At 35.4% G+C, this 18,534-nt stretch overlaps 1 protein-coding gene across 1 annotated transcript; it reads right to left on the reverse strand.

Annotated features, from left to right (window-relative positions):
* Positions 1–5,635: 5,635 nt before the first annotated feature.
* Positions 5,636–17,738, reverse strand: LOC139124795 (uncharacterized). The gene is made up of 6 exons (XM_070690905.1): positions 17,632–17,738; positions 16,357–16,504; positions 15,121–16,154; positions 13,392–13,551; positions 8,751–8,886; positions 5,636–6,301 (listed from the first exon to the last, which is right to left on the reverse strand). The coding sequence occupies exons 1-6, from the start codon at positions 17,637–17,639 to the stop codon at positions 6,156–6,158; spliced, it is 1,632 nt and encodes a 543-aa protein (XP_070547006.1). The 5' UTR covers positions 17,640–17,738; the 3' UTR covers positions 5,636–6,155.
* Between the last annotated feature and the right edge of the window lie 796 nt (positions 17,739–18,534).

Below are 18,534 nucleotides of genomic sequence, written 5' to 3' on the forward strand. Positions count from 1 at the left end.
AAAGAGCGCAGACATTTATTGGGTAATATGTTTAAAATGTGATGACCCTTCAACTCTGTACCATAATGTTGTAAGTAGTGGAGCACAACAGTCCAAGACTACTATAGTGTGCTGCTGTCGCATTCTCAATATTGTTGTTAATGTAAGTTAGAAATGAATTCAGCACATTAACATTGTTCATTAAAACCCTTTTTGCCATCGATGGGTCATTTCTGTTCGTTTGATTATTATTGAGTGTTTTACTGTGCAGAAAGAATAGATTAGCTTAGTAAATCAATTTGGTTACGAGTTATACGTCTAAAACTTCGTGATATTGAAAAACAATTTGCATTACAACAACGTGAATGTGGTAATTGATTTTGTAAAACGAAAATTGCAGTCTACTTGCGCAATTTGCAAATTTTGATGAAAATAGGCAGAACGATCCTGAAGATTTCACGCAGAATTCCTTCATTCTGCCTTTACGTCGGTGACTTTATGTCACCGGCGTTTTACTTGTTTGATTCATATTGTAAAGAACCAGTTGAATATTATGGTTTCACTGTGGGGGACAAGCTTGTGTGCGATGTATAGTTGTGAGCGTGTACGAGCGTGTGTTTCATGAACTCTACAGTATCTGGGGGTCGCAGTCAGAAAAATTGTAACAATCATAAGCTCGGTTACAGAACCACTCTTTCTTTGAGAGTGGGGATTTAGCAGAGTGGTTCTGTCTGCGGTTTCTCTACTAGCTGACCGGGTGCCGTACGTTGTGAATTCGAACCCGATTGAAAAGACCGTATTTTCTATTCGGTTACTATTACTTTTAATCTGTAAACGATCTGTGAATTACAGCCGACATAAATTTCAATTCCATTAGGTTACATAGGCCTCTTCTCCTCTTTCCGCACAATTTGTAAAACACTCTGATGTGTTCAAATAAACTCTTCAACAGCAGTTACTATACGACTCATAGTCTAATACAAATGAGCTGAGGAACAATTTACTTATCAATTACACCATTCTGTGGACTCCGTACTTTCAACTTTGTACTTTCAACTTAGAATTGAGAGAAGAATTTTAGTTTTATCGCAGTGCCATACATTCATCACGACGGTAAGTAACATATTAAAGAGGTTTAATTACCTAGTACTTCTTCGATATGGATGCAGCTATTTCTACTTTTCTGTATTGGAAATTACAAAGCGTTGGTAGTCTGTTAGGAAAGAATGGACTCATAGAATTATTACATTATTTTTCAAGTTTATTCAGTACCAAATTAAAATATCTTCTGGTCAAAGAGAAATGTTTAATGCCAAGTCTTCATTGTTGAACAAGGTCCTACCAATGGGCAGAGTCCTCCCTGCCAATAACCAACGGTCGTCTCGCATACACACCAACTAGTGTGCTCGGCTATTAGTCCAGTCAATTTAGGGTTTAACCTAGGACTAATTGCAACATAAATTATTTATTCACCATGACCTTTGGAAAGGTCTCACTAATGACATATTAAAAGTATAGGAAAATCCAAGTGGTGCAAATTGGTTAAATTTGCATATATTCAAATTAGCTATATAACGCCTTTAAAATGACTGCTATACTCACATATTGGGCATGTAAACTGAATTCAAGTGACTTTTTTCATTGCAACACAATTCAGTAAGGTTCAACAAGTTATTTTCTAAATGTCTTGAACAATAAATATCATACAAATTAACTAATTTGCATATATTCGCCGTTTTTCCACTGTTTCAGACAAAATGAATGTTTATGGTCGTATGTAAACAAATTTTTCTCTATGAAATTGTTAAGTTTTTGCAAGAATTATCAATTCCATACCAAAAAAAATGAGATTGACCTAATTTGCATGCTAATTATTTGGATACATAAGGCCTTATTTGCATAATTGACCAAAACAGTCTTCTGAATACAATAAGACTACAATAGCTTCCATTGACATTTTATGGTTCTTCAGAATGCAATGAATAAAGAGAAGAGTTTCAGAGCATTACTTTTCAAATAAAAAGGGAATCAGAATACTTTCTTTGAATATTCTTCGTTCTTTTACGACGTCAAGGTCATTCATGGAAAATCATTGGACGTGTTCAATTTTTTGACATCCTTTGTCAATAGTTAAGTCATTTTCTCCTGCAGCATGTTCGATTGCAGTAAAATATTTGAAGGAATTTTTTTATGCTTTTGGTCACTTTTTTCAATGACGATGGAAATATTCAGTTACTAATAAACGGTTCACCACACTTAACAATTGTGCCTGTGAATCATCTTTCTCATCATTGAACTATTGATTAGCATAAATACCAACATCATTTGAATCACCATGATAGTGGTGGTGATGACAATGATTATGATAATCATTACAATACCAGAAATTTCTTCGTTTTCCTCCCTATTCACATCTTCCTCTAGGTGGTTCATTTGTTTACAGCCTGAATGAATCCTTTCGTTGACAACAGAAAGTCTAGATTTTGTTTTCTGTTAGGGTTATTGAGGCTGCTGCAGTTCATTGTAGAACCCATAAGAATAGGGAAGGGCAACTCAATTGAAAGATGTGAAGCAAGGGATGATATAATTGTACCGCGTATCATATCAGATCTTAGATGTGCAAGTATCACTCATGTGGCTGCTTATGTAATGGACTTTCCATTTACAGATTATTAGACTTTTGTATAATTAAGAATAAGATCGATCATTCAAGGAATTGACAGTCTAGCCAATCTGAGGTGAGACTTCCATAAGCTTCAAAATACAGGATGACCAAGTATATGATAATTTGATGTCAAAAATTTGATATCTTCATTGATAAACTTGTTAACGGCAGCTTCTGTGAAGCAAATCTCTTCACATTTTGGTTTTCTTGTTTCACGGTCATAAAAATTAGAAAAAGCAGCTAGACCATGTAACATTATGAAAAGTATCTAGATTTGCTTTTACGAGTGATTAAGATTATCATGATTCAGTCAACAGATTTTTTTTCAGTTTTTTCTCAAATGCTATAACTGTGTACTGTACGACTAAACAGGAAATCTCTCTCTTCAGTCAATTATATGACTTTATATTAATTTTCAATTGTTGTCTTCAAGAAATTTCAAAATTTTGAGAAATGCAGTGTCCTTTGATTATCGTAATGTCTTTCAGCTGTTTAAGGAACAGCTTTGCTTATCACATATTTCATGATAATTGGCAGTATAGTATAATAATTGTACCTCTATATCACCATGATCATTATAATTATATTTCTATATCATTATATTCATAAATTTCTGTATGTGGCATTAACAGGCAAGTTACACACAGTCAAAAGTATATCTGATTTACCAGTAACCACATAACCTGGTCTGTAATTACATTTTACCAACACTTAATCTATATTAGTAATACCGGCAAGGGTGAAAATAGAGGAAAATAGAGCTGAAACACAAATTTTCCTCAGCCTCCCTTAGTACAAAGCGTTGGTTATTTGGCCAAGCATTTTGATATGCATTAAGATAATCCAAGTCCGCCAGTAAGTTCCAAATATTATTGACATTATGCAAATTCTCTAAATAATTGAAACGAACTATACGAATCAATCATTGTTAATTTTTACAGGGCTTTTCATTCTGTATGCCCTATTAGTATATTATCATTACAATGAGTTAAAATACACAGAAAATAATCATGTCAATTTCTCTGTACTGAGCAAAATGTTCATTCAAGTTATAAAATGTTCATCTTTCGATAGGAAATACTTAAAGTTATAAATAAATTAAACAATTAAGTAGTGTCTCTTAATGTAACTTCTCATTTTACTGATAATATAATTAATTAAAACAAGCTGACGTCAATTTGAAAAATTACTGAAAATTATTTATGTGATTTTCATATAGGATTTATGCACATGAGGAATCGTTTAAAATTAGGTAAAATATATTTAGCAATGTTAGTAAAAAATTCCAATCTATCTTTACGATATTCTATAACATTTCAAGTTTCAAATATTATATTTAATAGAGTGTAGGTATTTCCTATAAAATCTTTTACAATTAGCTCTGTTGCACAATGTAGATTGTATTTGACTTTGAATATACCTTTTCTTGGACCTTTCAGCATTTAAGGTGAGAAATAATTCATGTTCCAATTAGAAAAAGGAAGTGAAATGGTTGACTTATTGGACTAATGCAAATAAGAACTTCTTTATTGCTGTATTAAGATACATTTGAAAACTGCCTAAACTAAAAACAAATAATAATCTTACACAGTCATTACAATGTCAACTTATCTCTTAAATCACTTTCGTATGTAGATTATCAGCACCAGGTTTGTATAGCATCTATGAGCCATTTAGCATTTGGGTAAATTAGCTGTCTTATGCACAACTTCATTAAAGGCACTTTTCGCGATCCCTGGGATCGCCTTTGTTCTATAGTCTGTAAGAGGATTATGGAGGTGTGATAGCCTTTTGTTTTCCATTGAAATTGTTATCTGGTGTGTAAATTTTCTGATGAGACAATGTGGTGCCAACAAAGGCCTTTAAACTTGCGGTATGTAATTTCCATGACCCTACTAAAATTTACAATGAAGAAACAGTTCTAATGATCTTGGTTGTTTTTTAACACAATATATATAGTCATTTATAGGTCAAAGAAAGGGAAAAGTAAAGTGGTAGGAGGGGCACATTGCAGTTATGTAAAATGAGGAATCTTAAATGATATGATGCATTGCCTACACACAAAAAAATATATTAAATAATGAAACTGCTTGAATAAAATGTCAATTTGCTCAATATATTTGTAAGAAATCTATTAACAGCAACGTCATTGTTCCATTAATAAGTTTTATATTTATTCAAATTATGCACTGTATCACGTCTTCCTCTTAGAGTTTACTAGTCATTTTGTTTGTCATTCTATAGAGTGGAAACAAAAACTACTTGTTGTGTAGATTAAATATAATTTTTAAGTGAAATGCAGTGAAAAGTGAAACACAGTGGCAGCCATACTTGATTTACGCAAATTAGGAATATTTCTCGGGTGATAAAATGTATTCAAAAATATTGCCTGGTCAAAAAATTAAGATTAATGCATACATTACTTGAACAAAATGTCGCATTTTTCTCAATTCAATATGCATATTTCTTTTATCAGTGAATGTATTGCACCCATTATTCGTTTATATCTATGCAAACTAGGTAATGTTATACTCTTAGTCTGTATTGGACTTTACGTATGTCATTCTAGGACCTCTCTAAAATACACAAATAAAAATAATTCTATTGCTGTCAGAAGTAGCTTAAAATAGTTATTAATTACAGATATACAAAGAAAAGCGAAGTGTTGTGGCGGCCATATTGGATTTATGCAAATGAGGAATATTTCTATGACGACTGAATATTTCCAACAACATTACCTAAACCAAAAACAAGGCAAATAAGCCAAAAACCTGCATAATATATCATGCTTAGCCAATTATTTTTAGCCGAAACATTCTATCAGCACTAAGTTTGTAACCATAATCTTTTTACATCTATGCAAATTAGGCACTATTTACAATTCAGATTGTACTAGACTTTAGTATGTTATTCTAGGACTTCTCTAAAATACAATGTGAAAAAATTATTCCATTGCTGTTGGTAGTAGCTTAAAAATAGTTATTTATTTTTCTCTAATTAATATTGAATTTATGCAAATGAGGAATATTTCTATGATTACAAATATTTTCAACAACCTAGCCTAGACGTAAAACGAGGCATATAAGCCAAAAAACTTGTATTAAAATCATGTTTAGCCACATATTTCAAGTAAAAACCATCTATCAGCGACAATTTTATACTCATGAGCCCCCTTTACATTTATGCAAATTAGGCACTGTTGCACACCCTTAGATTTTATTATACTTTAAGTATGTTATTTCTATGACCTTTCAAAATGAATGGTGAAGAAACAACTTCTGTTGCAATTAGTTCTAGGTTGACCCCTTTTTGGCGTAGATTGCTGGACTATATAGACTCTCGAACAATGTCATTTGGCGCCCACTCATTCACCGTCAAGCTGTAAACGTTTTTTGCTGAACTGGCTTGAACCATAGAGCTACCACTGGTAGCTTGAACTTATAATAATAAACCACAATCCACTTCCAATTTTTTCTCGCCGCCCTTAAATCACGGACAATTATGAATCACTCTACAGTCCACCAGAGATTTTTAACAACTCTTCGGGCAGTCCCGGAAAGTCTCGCACGCTGACCGTCTTCTTCTTGCGCATGTCTCTTGTAAATTCCACGTAGAATGACCAGTTTGACGTCCTTGAACAGAAGAATAAGGGGGCAACTGAAAATGACAAATCAGAGATTGCGATTAGACCGATAATTTGACTTTTCTGTAGTGTATCTTCCAGATAGAAACTTAACGTTCTGTTTTTCAGAAATCTATTTTTAAAAAGAAAGAGCAGAATGAGAAATAATTCCAAAACATTCGCTAAGATTTGCTTTAGAGCTCAGGGAAGCAAGAAGATAACAGAAAAAATTACCTAACATTTATTAATATTTGAAATTAAAAATAACTAACAACCTTATAAAACTCTCCAGGGGAAAATAAACATTCTTAGAGAAAAATAATATAGTGGAAATTTTATTTATTCAACCAGATTTAAAGTGAGCCAAGCAAAATAATGGACCAAAAAGGTATTTTAATCAAAGTAAAACTGAAGTTGAGAGCATGCACCGAAGGAAGGCGTAAGGAATGTGATTCAGAAGCAAACAAAATAGCAAGTGTTCATGAATGTTTTTAATAATACACACAAGTACAGTGGTTCTTCTTATACTCATAATGTTGAGGCGAACATAAGTGATTCATGATATAGATTTTCAAATTCGGTGCATTCAGCTTTGATATTTGGCCTATTTGCATGAAATTATTGATAAATATGCAAATGAACTCATTACGATATTTCATAGTCGCATTATTAAATCTAAGTATTACCAATAAACTGTAGATGTCCGATGAAATTCAGGGTTTTTTCACATATGTCCTGATTACAGAATGTCATAAGAATATGCAAATCAGCTATAAATCAATATGTGAAACACATCAGATCTTCAGCATTATAAATTGTAAGTATAAACAATGAGCAAATGTCATAAAATTTGCAATAAGTTATAGGTTAGTATGACATGCTTATCATACTTTTAGGACAGGCAAAACTAAGTATGACAAATAAACCCAGATTTCCTATCAAATTAAGTTTACTCACTTTAACCATATTGCCTAATTTCAAGATGTCATTTCACATGCAAAGTGGGAATTACTCAATATGTCACCCTCATTACAGTTCCAGCATTATTAAATTTAAGTATAACCAATGAACTTCGTACGTCCGATCAAATTCAGTGCATTCACTTTTGACATGTGGCGTGATGACATAATTTAATTAAATATGCAAATCGGCTAGAAATAGTACTGCATACAAATTAAATTTTCAACACAAGCTAAACTGAGAAAGTCAAATTCACCTGAGAAGTCTGATCAAATTCAGGACATTTCGTTTTGATAAATTGCCTAATTCCATATGCCAATGAGCAAACTTACAGTATGATTTAAACTGGGTGTAACCAATAAACAGTAGCAGTATAATCAAATTGAATTCATTCAGTATTGGCAAAATCACAGACGAATATTAGATATGCAAATTAGCTAATAATGAGCATGCCTTACAAACAAAACCTTCAGATTAATGACTACTATGTGTTAGCCATGTACCCTAGTAGTCTACTCAGTTTAAGAAAATTTAACTTCGACATATGGCCTGGTTACAAACATTCACTTAATATGCAAAAGAGTGAATTACAATACGTCACAACCATCACACTTTGGGAACAACTTAATATAACCTTAACCTGTGCATCTCAGAAGCTGGATCAAATTCAGCTGACAAAGAGTCGATTCATGGCGTGATCGCAGAAAGTCAAAACATATAAAAATGAGATTATAGTGAGCACATGGTAATAATTATACTACCAGCATAATGAAATCCAGGTTTAACCGATGTAGCTGATAATTTGGTTAAAATTTAGTGTATTCAGCTTCGATACACAGCCATATTCAATGAGTAGCAGAAATTGTGGTAAAATCAGTGCATTCTTTGATGTGTAGCCTAATACAGCAATTAATTTAAATATACATATGAGCAAATGAACGGTATGTCACGCTATTCAAATTTTCGACGAACAAACATTAATGGGCGGCTTAAATTCAGTGCATTGAATTTGCATGTATGGCCTTATATAGAATATATCGTCAAATATGCAAATTCCCACCACGCCAAACAAAAGGTTTGTTTGGTAAAACCTGAATAACATATTTATAGCTTAAAAAGTCGCATAAAATTTAATTTGTGTCAGTGATTCTTAAGATATAGCCATAGCACAAACCATCAATTATGCATGATGTCCTTTATTCTGCAGACCTTACCCACAAAAGTCTCGATCTAGATTTTTCCATTCTGATGCTAGTTACCAATTTGCATGGCATGCTGACCAAAGGTTTTAAAGTCGTGACTGAAACACAGTCTATCTGAGGACGTAGAGGCGGAGTGACCCGCAACACATATTTGGATATTGTGGCAACATTGGACACCGTTTTGGTCTCAAGCCAATGGTGTTTAAACACGTGAGAGTCCGAATATCTGTTACTTGGCACATTCTACCTTAGATGGTATCTCACAGTCTACAAGGATCCTAAATTAATGAACTGATCCTCAGTGCCCGCTTCTGATACTCACTTTCTGCCATTTCTTGTTCGACCAAAGACTTCACGTAGTTGTCTTTCTCATATGCCTTCAACGATGGAACCATGGCAATTATATCGCGGATGGCGAAAACACGTATATCGGTAATGCTGAGGTACTCTTCTATACTCTTGTTTAGAAAGAGAATCAAAGAATGACGTAAGTGAGAAAATACGTGTATGGCAAACGATGGGGTACAGCGTGGCTAGTCTATTGTTAGGAAAGAGATAGGTCAAACACGTACAAACATATTCTCAAAGCTCCTTACACAGCACAAATAGATGATGAACATGTGGCTACATTGTTCTTACCCAAATGGTTCACAGATGTCTTTCCACCAGGACGTCTTGAAAACCAGTGGACGTGCACGTGTTACCTTGCAATTCGGTATGGGACTGTATCAGCAATTTCTCGGAAGGGCTTTTTTGTTATATTGCTTGTGCCAAAATATGCAAATGAGCTTCAAAAATGTCAAACCGGTACACAAATCTTCTCTAAAACCATTAGCAGTCGCATTTCTGTCCCTAGAGAGACACATTTATGTTTAATCCATCTATTTAAATAATTTATGAGTTCCTCAATTTTGTTTATATATGACTGTCTACAGATTACGTTATTCTGATTTTTAAATAATTGTTAAATTTGTCCAACTGCTTTGTTCAATTTTCCATTTATCATTTACATTTGTTTGTTCGATGTTATTATTCGATAGTTTACATCATTTAACATAGGTTCCCGGGATGACTGATGCCTGATGAAATAAAATGATGGTAAAAGTGGATATGTAAATAATGGTTCGGTGCAAACAGGACAATGATACTACAACAAATTATACCACAAATGTTTTTTTTATGTAGGTTCCTTAGGTAATAATTGCTGATATAATAAAACGGTAGTAAAATTGGGATATGGATATTATAGCTCAATGCAAACTGCACAACGCCACTGAGTAAAATTTAAACATAAAACACGATGGGAACTAATGCGGGATGATTGGATGGTAAAGTGATGTCAGATTAATCTGCATATGTAAGCTCATCTGCTTTTCTTTTCACGTTATACACTTGTTTTTATGGGTAATTTGCAATATTGCAAGATCCAGCTATAAGGCACCCAACACTTTTGAGAAATCTTAAAAATATGAAAAACCAATTCTCCCAAATAAGTTCAAATTGTGTTCATAAGCATTAGCGCATATATTAGAATACTTTCATGTATTAGCGCGATCTTCATACAACTCTATAATACAATAGAATATCACTTGTCTGTCAGGGAATTTTCCTCATGCGAATTTCGGATAACGCATTTCCAACTTCATTGGTAATTACTATTCAGCCTCGTCAAAATTTTAGCGTTGTGTCTCGTCCAAGCTCGGGATTCAAAATTGAGTTTTCACTTGTCTTTGTATACTGTTGGTAGTCAATGGCGAGCATCAGGATTAAGTTACTTTCTATTTGGATTCGAACGCACAGCAAAGAAACTGGCAATCAAAACCATCCATCTGCATCCTGACATCTTAAGTTGATGCAGCTTTTATTTCGACCCCTCCACACACAAATACATGCTAACAATAGACAGTCTATGTGCTAACACACAAATGTATACCAACAATAATAAAATTAAAAGCTACGAATACATCGCTAAAGTGTGTAACACATGTCTGAGATGTAAACTGCAATCTATTGTCACGCGGTCTGGTGGAGTTGTATCACCTGGTACGTATGTTGTTGATGGTCGTGGCTACCCCGCATACTCGTACATACAGATTGGTAAATACGCAGACATGGGAGAGAGGTACTTCACAATGAAGCATATGATTCGCCATGCTACTTCTACATGATCACAATACCCAGAAGAGTAAGTCATCTACAAAGACGTGGCAAGGCGTCTCATAAAAGTTAGTACGTTCAATTTGGGTGTCATATGTGGGACAAGATGCAATTACCCTCAACAAACATCCGCAATCACCTCTTTGCTACTTTACTGGAGGGGTATATATATTTCCTTCACGACTTTTTACTGTGTTATGTATAACGATATTTTTCTTATGATCTTGATGTTCTGTCATATACTTGTCCTATACAATAACTATGTAATAAACTTTTTTTCGTAGGATTGTTGATAACAGATGGGTATGATTGATGTTAATTCTCTGAACTGAATCGTTGTCTAAAAAAGCGTACATTTTAAATCGTTTCAAAATCTGGCATTCGTAATGAATAACTCGGCAGATGCTTTTAATTAAGTACAAAAAGAGTCGGTAAGATGAGAGAACCGCTCTAAACCACACGAAGGTTGTCAAACCAGGGTGAACAGTTCTGTTCACACAGAACGATAGAGATCCAAGACCAGCCTTCAGACGTACGCCACTTCTAATGACTTCAACAGACAGTCAAAGAACGCATGATTCGAACGAGAAAAACGGTTACTCCGAGTTGGGGAAGTGATCAGGTGTACTTAACCCCTTTGAGCGCCAAAGTCTATTTCTGTCCCCTTCATAAAATAAACCGCAGTCAATTTTTCTCAGATTTTTTCCAATATTTTGAGAAAAAACTGAAGCAAATGAAATGTGATGTCCATTTGGTCCAAAATTACAAAAAAAAATTCAGAAAAATTAATTAAAATTGGTAAAATTTTGCATTAATTTTTTTGCGGGAAAAAATTGCAGCGCTCAAAAATAACTCTCGTGATTCCTACAGGAAGTCAGGAGTTATGAAGGGCCCTGTATTGAGAGGTCTATGCTTTTGGGGATGGACCATTAGATCTTTGGAGGGGGTGGTCAATAACAGAAAAAATTCAAAGCAAACAATTAGGAAAAAAATCATCAGACTAGTTTGCAATATAAAAAAACCCAGAATGCACAAATTGATAAATCTGACAGTTTACTTAGAAAAAAATTAGCACATCAAGACTCATTTGGAAAAATAAATTCAAAAATTTACAATTGTTAAAAAAGGAATATTCACAATCTGATTGTGTTCACAATCTGATTGTGACCACCCAACCTCCCAAAGATGTAATGGTCCGTCCCATACTCACACCCACTTTGGTGAGTCACACAATATGAGGGGATACTGCAGGCAATGGCTGCAAGAGCAATTTTGTAACCAATGGTGCTTCGAGGTGAATGTCTTCGTTTCGTCATGGCAAAGCAATTTTGAGTTTAAACCAAACTATGAAAAAACAAAATAATATAAAGATATAAACACATGTCTTTTATATAACGAAAAAAATGTTAAAATTTGTCTTTGATACAATACAAGCTACCTTTACTGCGGAACAGATGTCTTCCGCACAGTGAATTAAAACATTATGCAAATGAACCGATATCTGGCTGGAATAAAAAAGTGCAATATAAAGAAATTGCCACTTATCTTGCTGATAGTCTAAAAAGAGTTTCAAAATCAAATTAATTGGCGTCTGATAATGCAGTGTTCATTCCATGTTCTTTATTTTGTGTAATTTCTTTTATTGTGGCAGTTCAATTTAGATTAATTGTACCGCTTCTGACACATTACTGTTTCTAACATTTCACACTAATATTAAATTCTCTGCTGGTGAAAATGTTTTACAATTTAATGAAATATCACCCAGTATATTCTCTGACAGGCGAACCTTTCGCTAAGCAGCGTTTCGTTCCCCCACCTGGTGCATAAGCCTGCTGATTTACCGATGTTGTAATAATGTGCATCGTTGGTATCACATGTGTCATTGCTTTAGTCAGTGCGAAATCGGCGTCACCTTGAATGCCGGTATGGTCCAAGAAACACCCGGCTCGATTTGGTAACCATGCAAAAGGCGCAACGTTATCGAGCGCTTTTGTCGGAGAAAGGTTAAATGGTCAGCAGCAGCAATATTTCAAAGTATTTTCATTATTTTTTCTCTGATTCCCTAATGTATGGTGCTGTACAAAGTATTCAATACATGTTTGAAACATAATTTGCATAAATCGGCAATAGGCTTGCATTGGTAGCATGGCACTTGGTCTCGAATGTTCATTCTCTTTTCAGTCTGGGGGACTTTTGCACGCAGTTCATTCATTACAAGGGAAGCGTCTGTTTGGATCAAATTACTCGAATTTTTCTTTTGCTGAAATATATATTACTGCTTATATAATCTTCGTGCACAACTTGTTTCTTAACGTAATCGTGTTTGAAAGTTGTAAGAGGGCATGAAATGTTCTTCGACCGTTATTCGTGGAACTTAATATTATCTTATGGAGAAGGAATGAAAACTTTTGATAGCATTGCACAGATTGGTATAAAAAGGCAAAATAATTCGGAGCACTGATATTTGGTGCGAAAACAAATGAAACTACATATTTTGGTTGTAGAAGTATGGGCATATTTGAAATCTAAGGAATTCAAAAGGGCGGGATTTTCACAAGAATAAAGAAACTTTAATATGAAATGAAAACCCTTCGGCTTCCGTGAATAGAATACAGGATAGTAACTACGGCATCAGTTCACGAGTCTCACATGGCCGTAGAAAACAGCTTGCATCATGCAATATTTCTATGTCTATGGAGAATTCGACGAGGCAGGAATATCTGGGCATGATAACAAACGGAACCTAACTGGTATTATAAAGCTTCTATTTGCGCATGTGTCAACTCACATGCGACATATGACTCACCTGCGGGTACATCGGTTTTGCTATATACAGACAGGGAATCTTTTCGGCCTTCATGATTTTGTTAAGGTGGCGAACAATACCCGGAGTGGCAGCATGAAGCACACGGAGCTCTTTCATGTGACATTCTGTTTCTCGTCTCTCATAGTTATTGCGTATGCACCTGAGAGAGAGAGAGAGAGAGAGAGAGAGAGAGAGAGAGAGAGACGAGACATTATTAGCTGTATTAACTGTGACGTATATGAACATTTTCAAAATTCTGAGTAATTGACCCGTCATTGATGAGGTGTATACTTCTATAAAACAAGAATTGTTTATATTCTTCTTTAGGATACTGTTGTCAGACTTAACTAGACATTATTTTTGTCAGATTGCTGTACCTCCACAAGTCAGTCATGTGGCTCGTGCTTCTTGGAGTGTGCTGAAGGAGAGTTTGGCAGAACATGCAGAAGTCATACTTGCAGACTATAGACAGCAGGAAAATAAAATAAAACGACATGAATGTATGATAGCTATTTCCGCCGATATATACTAATGAGGTTATATTTCCACCAATCAGATCATGCAAATCGAGTCAAGACAGTGCAGTTTTCTTGTCAAACAAACAAACAAACGAATCTCTCCCCCCAAAAATCAATATTCTTTGAGAAAAAGCAGGGAATATTTCCACAACACAGATGACACTAGCAATCAAAAATTCTATTAAATTGTATTATTGTACTGTAGCCATACTTTGAAATGGATTTGATACTTGAATGGTAGGTATCTCTCTGTATAATATTTTGTGGACAAATTACTTCATATGTATGCTAGAATATGCATATTAGATATAAAATTTTGAATTGTTGTAAATTTCGTTCTTTACAACATTTGCGAACGGAGCATGTTCTTGTCAGTGTGCATTTGCAATGAATTGAATCGAATAGTATTTATTAAATTGTGCCACGATTTCGATTAAGGTAAAACGTGCTTCGGGGACAGATATTCGGACTCTCAAACTTTGCCATTTTTTCTGATCTTGTGGGGGTCATTTTAAAACTTTTGGTGTAAGAAAACTTTTTACCGTCTTAGTTTTCTGAAAATCGAATTTTCCCCGATAGAATTAACACAGGGATGGTGGCCATTTTGAATTTCAAATTTTGGGGGAAATCAGGTTATTTGTCTCTCTTATACCAATTTTTTACGGTGACCCCTATTTTTTATTTTTGATTTGATAAGAATATGGTCGAAAACTTCATTGAAGAAAGTTTGAGCAAAAGTTTAAGTCTTTCCCTTCGAAGTGCATACTACCTTAAGATTTTTTTATAATTTCATAGTGTCGTCTCACTTGCTCATAATCTAAAGAGTTCAAACGCACTTGGCATGTAGATAAACTTATTTCACAATACTGATATCAAAAGGTAATCTCAATCTGCATAGTAAGTTGTTGTTAGGGAGATGGTTTTTGAATCGCAGACGACTCTTTAGGAGGCACTGTGGGGCAGTGGTCAGGGTACTGGTGTGGTCTCACTATCAGAGGATGGTGAGTTCGAAACCCGGTATGTCCAAAGTAACAAACTCACTGTCAGAGAATCGGGAGTTCCAGACTCTAGAATGATATTTTGCCCTTGAACAAGGCAATTTACTCGTCATTGCTCCATAGGGTATTTGATGATGAATTGAATAAATTATTAAGAAAAATTAAACTAATTTAATTTAACTTCTTAAGTTCTTAAAATAATTAAATACCTACGTTTCTAAGCCTTCGGCGCTTTTATTTCGCCAATGCAGAACAGCAAAGTTGCCTTGACAAAGCTTCCCAGCAGCCTCCTCTGCCATGCGACGAATGTAAGGTGCCCGGATGAAGTGTTTCTCAAGGAGCGATTCCACTCTTTCAGAACATGTGTAGTTCACATCAATACACATAAAAGCAAAGCATCTCCTTTCCTGTTTGTTATCAACTTTCAAACTTTTTTTGAATTCTGCGTACTCTGTTCTATAGCTTAATTGTATATCGTGAGCATCGCTCCCCAGGTAACGTGCTATTTCTGCTCTAAACCCCGAGCCACATGTGTTATAGCTCCCGGTTTTTCGGTAGTCTTGGCAAATCCTAGTCTCGTACTGTCTTCTCGGCACAGCTGCAACAACGTTGCCTTCTTTGATGTAGCCGCCGCACTGAGCAAGAAAATCCTCAACTGGAGTTGTGGGAAGCAGTTCTTGAAGCTTTTCGAGGTCGAAGGTTTGATTGAATAATCTCCTGCCTTCAGACCCCCTTTCTTGCGTTTCGTGAGTCTTGAAATCATGAGTTACCATGCCAAGTTGATGTGCTATGGCAAACTCTACGGTCCATCTGTACATGTTGTAAAAGTTATTTGGGCCACCACCATGCAGGTAAACGGGAATGACAAAGTTCATGCCTGGGGGCCAGGGTTTTCCAGACTCCATGATCCTCGGAAACTCCTTGACTTGTCTGCAGTCGTCGACCCTAATGTCAGAAATGGTATCGCTACCTGTCATTGAGCCAGACCCTGTCTTCGCTTTTTCCTGAACTGACGCAGTTTTATGTTGTTGACTAAAATTAACCTTGGCAGTTGTTATGTTATCTGCCTTCTGCTGTATTTTTACATGATCGTCATAAAGTTGTTTCTTACCATCCTTCTCTTCTTTGTTGACGTTTAGCCTTGATGTACTTTCACCAGTTGTAGAGTTTACTTTTTCGGTTTTGTTAAATTGACTTAACTTCATGGCCGCACCTGTTTTGTTATCATTGACATGCGCTTTCATGAACTGCCAAAAGATCAAATTTATACATATGAGAGAGAGAGAGAGAGAGAGAGAGAGAGAGAGAGAGAGAGAGAGATTTTAGCACGGCATCTACAAATGTACAAGTTAGTTTTATATTCAATTGGGTATTTAATTAATCAACTCGTATCTAATCAAGTAAACATACAATTACATCAAAAAATGAAATTATCATGAAATGTCATACCTTTGTACTTTCCCACGTCCGAATTGGAGGAAATACATGTTTGTAAATTCCAGGAGAGTAACAAATGTATACAATTGTAGACGTTCCAGCAAAAACTAACAGTGCATTACACCATCTAGATGTTCCACTCTTTGTTTTTCCAATTTTTCTGAAGAGCAAAAAACATATAATTTGAACGAATCGCTCACGGTATTATATTGTTATTTAGAATTCTATCCTTGTTCAAAACTATCATTTATTAACACTTCTGCATCGACTGATTGTTAGCTATGCTACTTAACCAAGTGTATATGTATGTATGTATGTATGTATGTATGTATGTATGTATGTATGTATGTATGTCTCTCTCTCTCTCTCTCTCTCTCTCTCTCTCTCTCTCTCTCTCTGTTGATACTACTGAAATTTTAGTCAATGCTCATGTTACTTCAAGGCTATAGACTATTGCAATAGTCTCTTATATGGTATTTCAGGTGTTTTGCTTTCAAAACTACAAGAGTACAATATGCAGCAGCAAGATTGATTTTAGAGAGTAGAAAACGTGATCACATTACACCAGATCAGATGATATTGCACTGGTTGCCAGTGAAGTACAGGATTATTTTTAAAATTCTTCAAATTGTGTTCAAATCACATCGTGGTCAGGCTCCAGCCTACATTAGTGACATGTGAATCGTGGTGTGAAAAACGTGAAACAAGCCGGGCCAGTTGCTTAGACAGCTCAGTGGTTGGGAGCCGCCGTACAGCTGTGCATTTAATCTTCACTGATTTACAGTTCATATAGGTTGAACAGGGACTGTCCTCAAACATATTGCCGATGGAATAGGATTACAAGTGCTCCCATATCAAGACAATCGATGAACATTGCTCGACTTTAAGAGGCATAACACTGAAGACATTAAACAAACCCATTATGTAGTAAAACATTTGCACAAAATCGTTACGCTAAAAGAAAGTGCCAGACTCTGTTTGAATATATGTCGGACGTTAAGATATGACAAAAGCATTAACAAAATGATGGACATGGTACTTGATTTTCGCTTCGGTTTCTAAGGATAGGTTCTTCTGCATCATTTTTTGCGTAAGACCACAATGAGAAACAAAAGTGTAATTTCTGGGCCAAGAGAGACATCAAACGTTCTAGATACGGAGTTTCTAACACAATGTTCAAATGAGTTGCCGTCTCTAAGTCGCTAAGGGATGAAAACAGCCCAACAAGAGCGCGACAATTAGAAAAATATGCACGAAACACCACTTGAGGAACAGAAGATGACTCACCTCTCCATCTGATGTAGTTGTCTTAAGTTTTTCGTCTTCTCTGAGTAAGCTTCGGCTGTCTTTTCTATGTTGAACGCTCAGAACCTGGGAACAACATGAACCTCCTATTCATTCTTTTGATCTCTATGATTTTTGATCCATACGACATCATCAAAACGTTATTAAAAACGATTTTTAATGTATGCACGTATGTAAATATCGAGCAGTGTCAATAGTTATTTCCCATTTAAAGTTATTCTCTAAACTTCTGACAACCGTTTGACGGATCGCGACTATGCCATAAATTGAATTCGAACATTTCGTAGCATCAAAGAGCGCAGACATTTATTAGGTAATATCATAGAAAAACATAGATAGAGTGGCAACGGGTATTGTTTAAGGCGTGAAGCGGTTACGTAACCCATTCATGTTCGCCTCGCCTCAGGTTGCTCTCGCCTCTCTTTTCCCAAGAGTGCCGACCATGAATTCTTCGGTAATTTTCGGATTTTCGCCAATTGTTAAGCGGAAGTATGTTCGGCAAAGTTTGTGTTGTTGTTGTCGTGTGGTGGTGAGCAGAATTTACGTGCTGGCGAAAACGGGAGTGTTTTGAGCTTCAGGAAAATGAGTTTTACCGTTTTAAAAATTCCTCTCATATTTTTATGAATATATAATGAGGGTGTTTGAACCAAATTTGAAAGTCTTTTATCGATACTGTCTGGTTTTACTCAATGGTTTACGGTCAGTCATACCCTCTTTTACACGTGCGTCAAGGAAGGACAAGTTTATGAAACTGCTGGCGTGTTATGTTTTGATTGGCGTGAAGCAGTGTTTCTGGCCTGAAAGCTCACAAAGTAACTATTGTTGCTACGCGACTGGCAGTACGATGCCATCTCGTCGTATTTTTCGCATAATCTCGTGTGATTA

This window comes from Ptychodera flava, assembly GCF_041260155.1.
Source record: "Ptychodera flava strain L36383 chromosome 23 unlocalized genomic scaffold, AS_Pfla_20210202 Scaffold_24__1_contigs__length_23054250_pilon, whole genome shotgun sequence".
NCBI lineage: Eukaryota > Metazoa > Hemichordata > Enteropneusta > Ptychoderidae > Ptychodera > Ptychodera flava.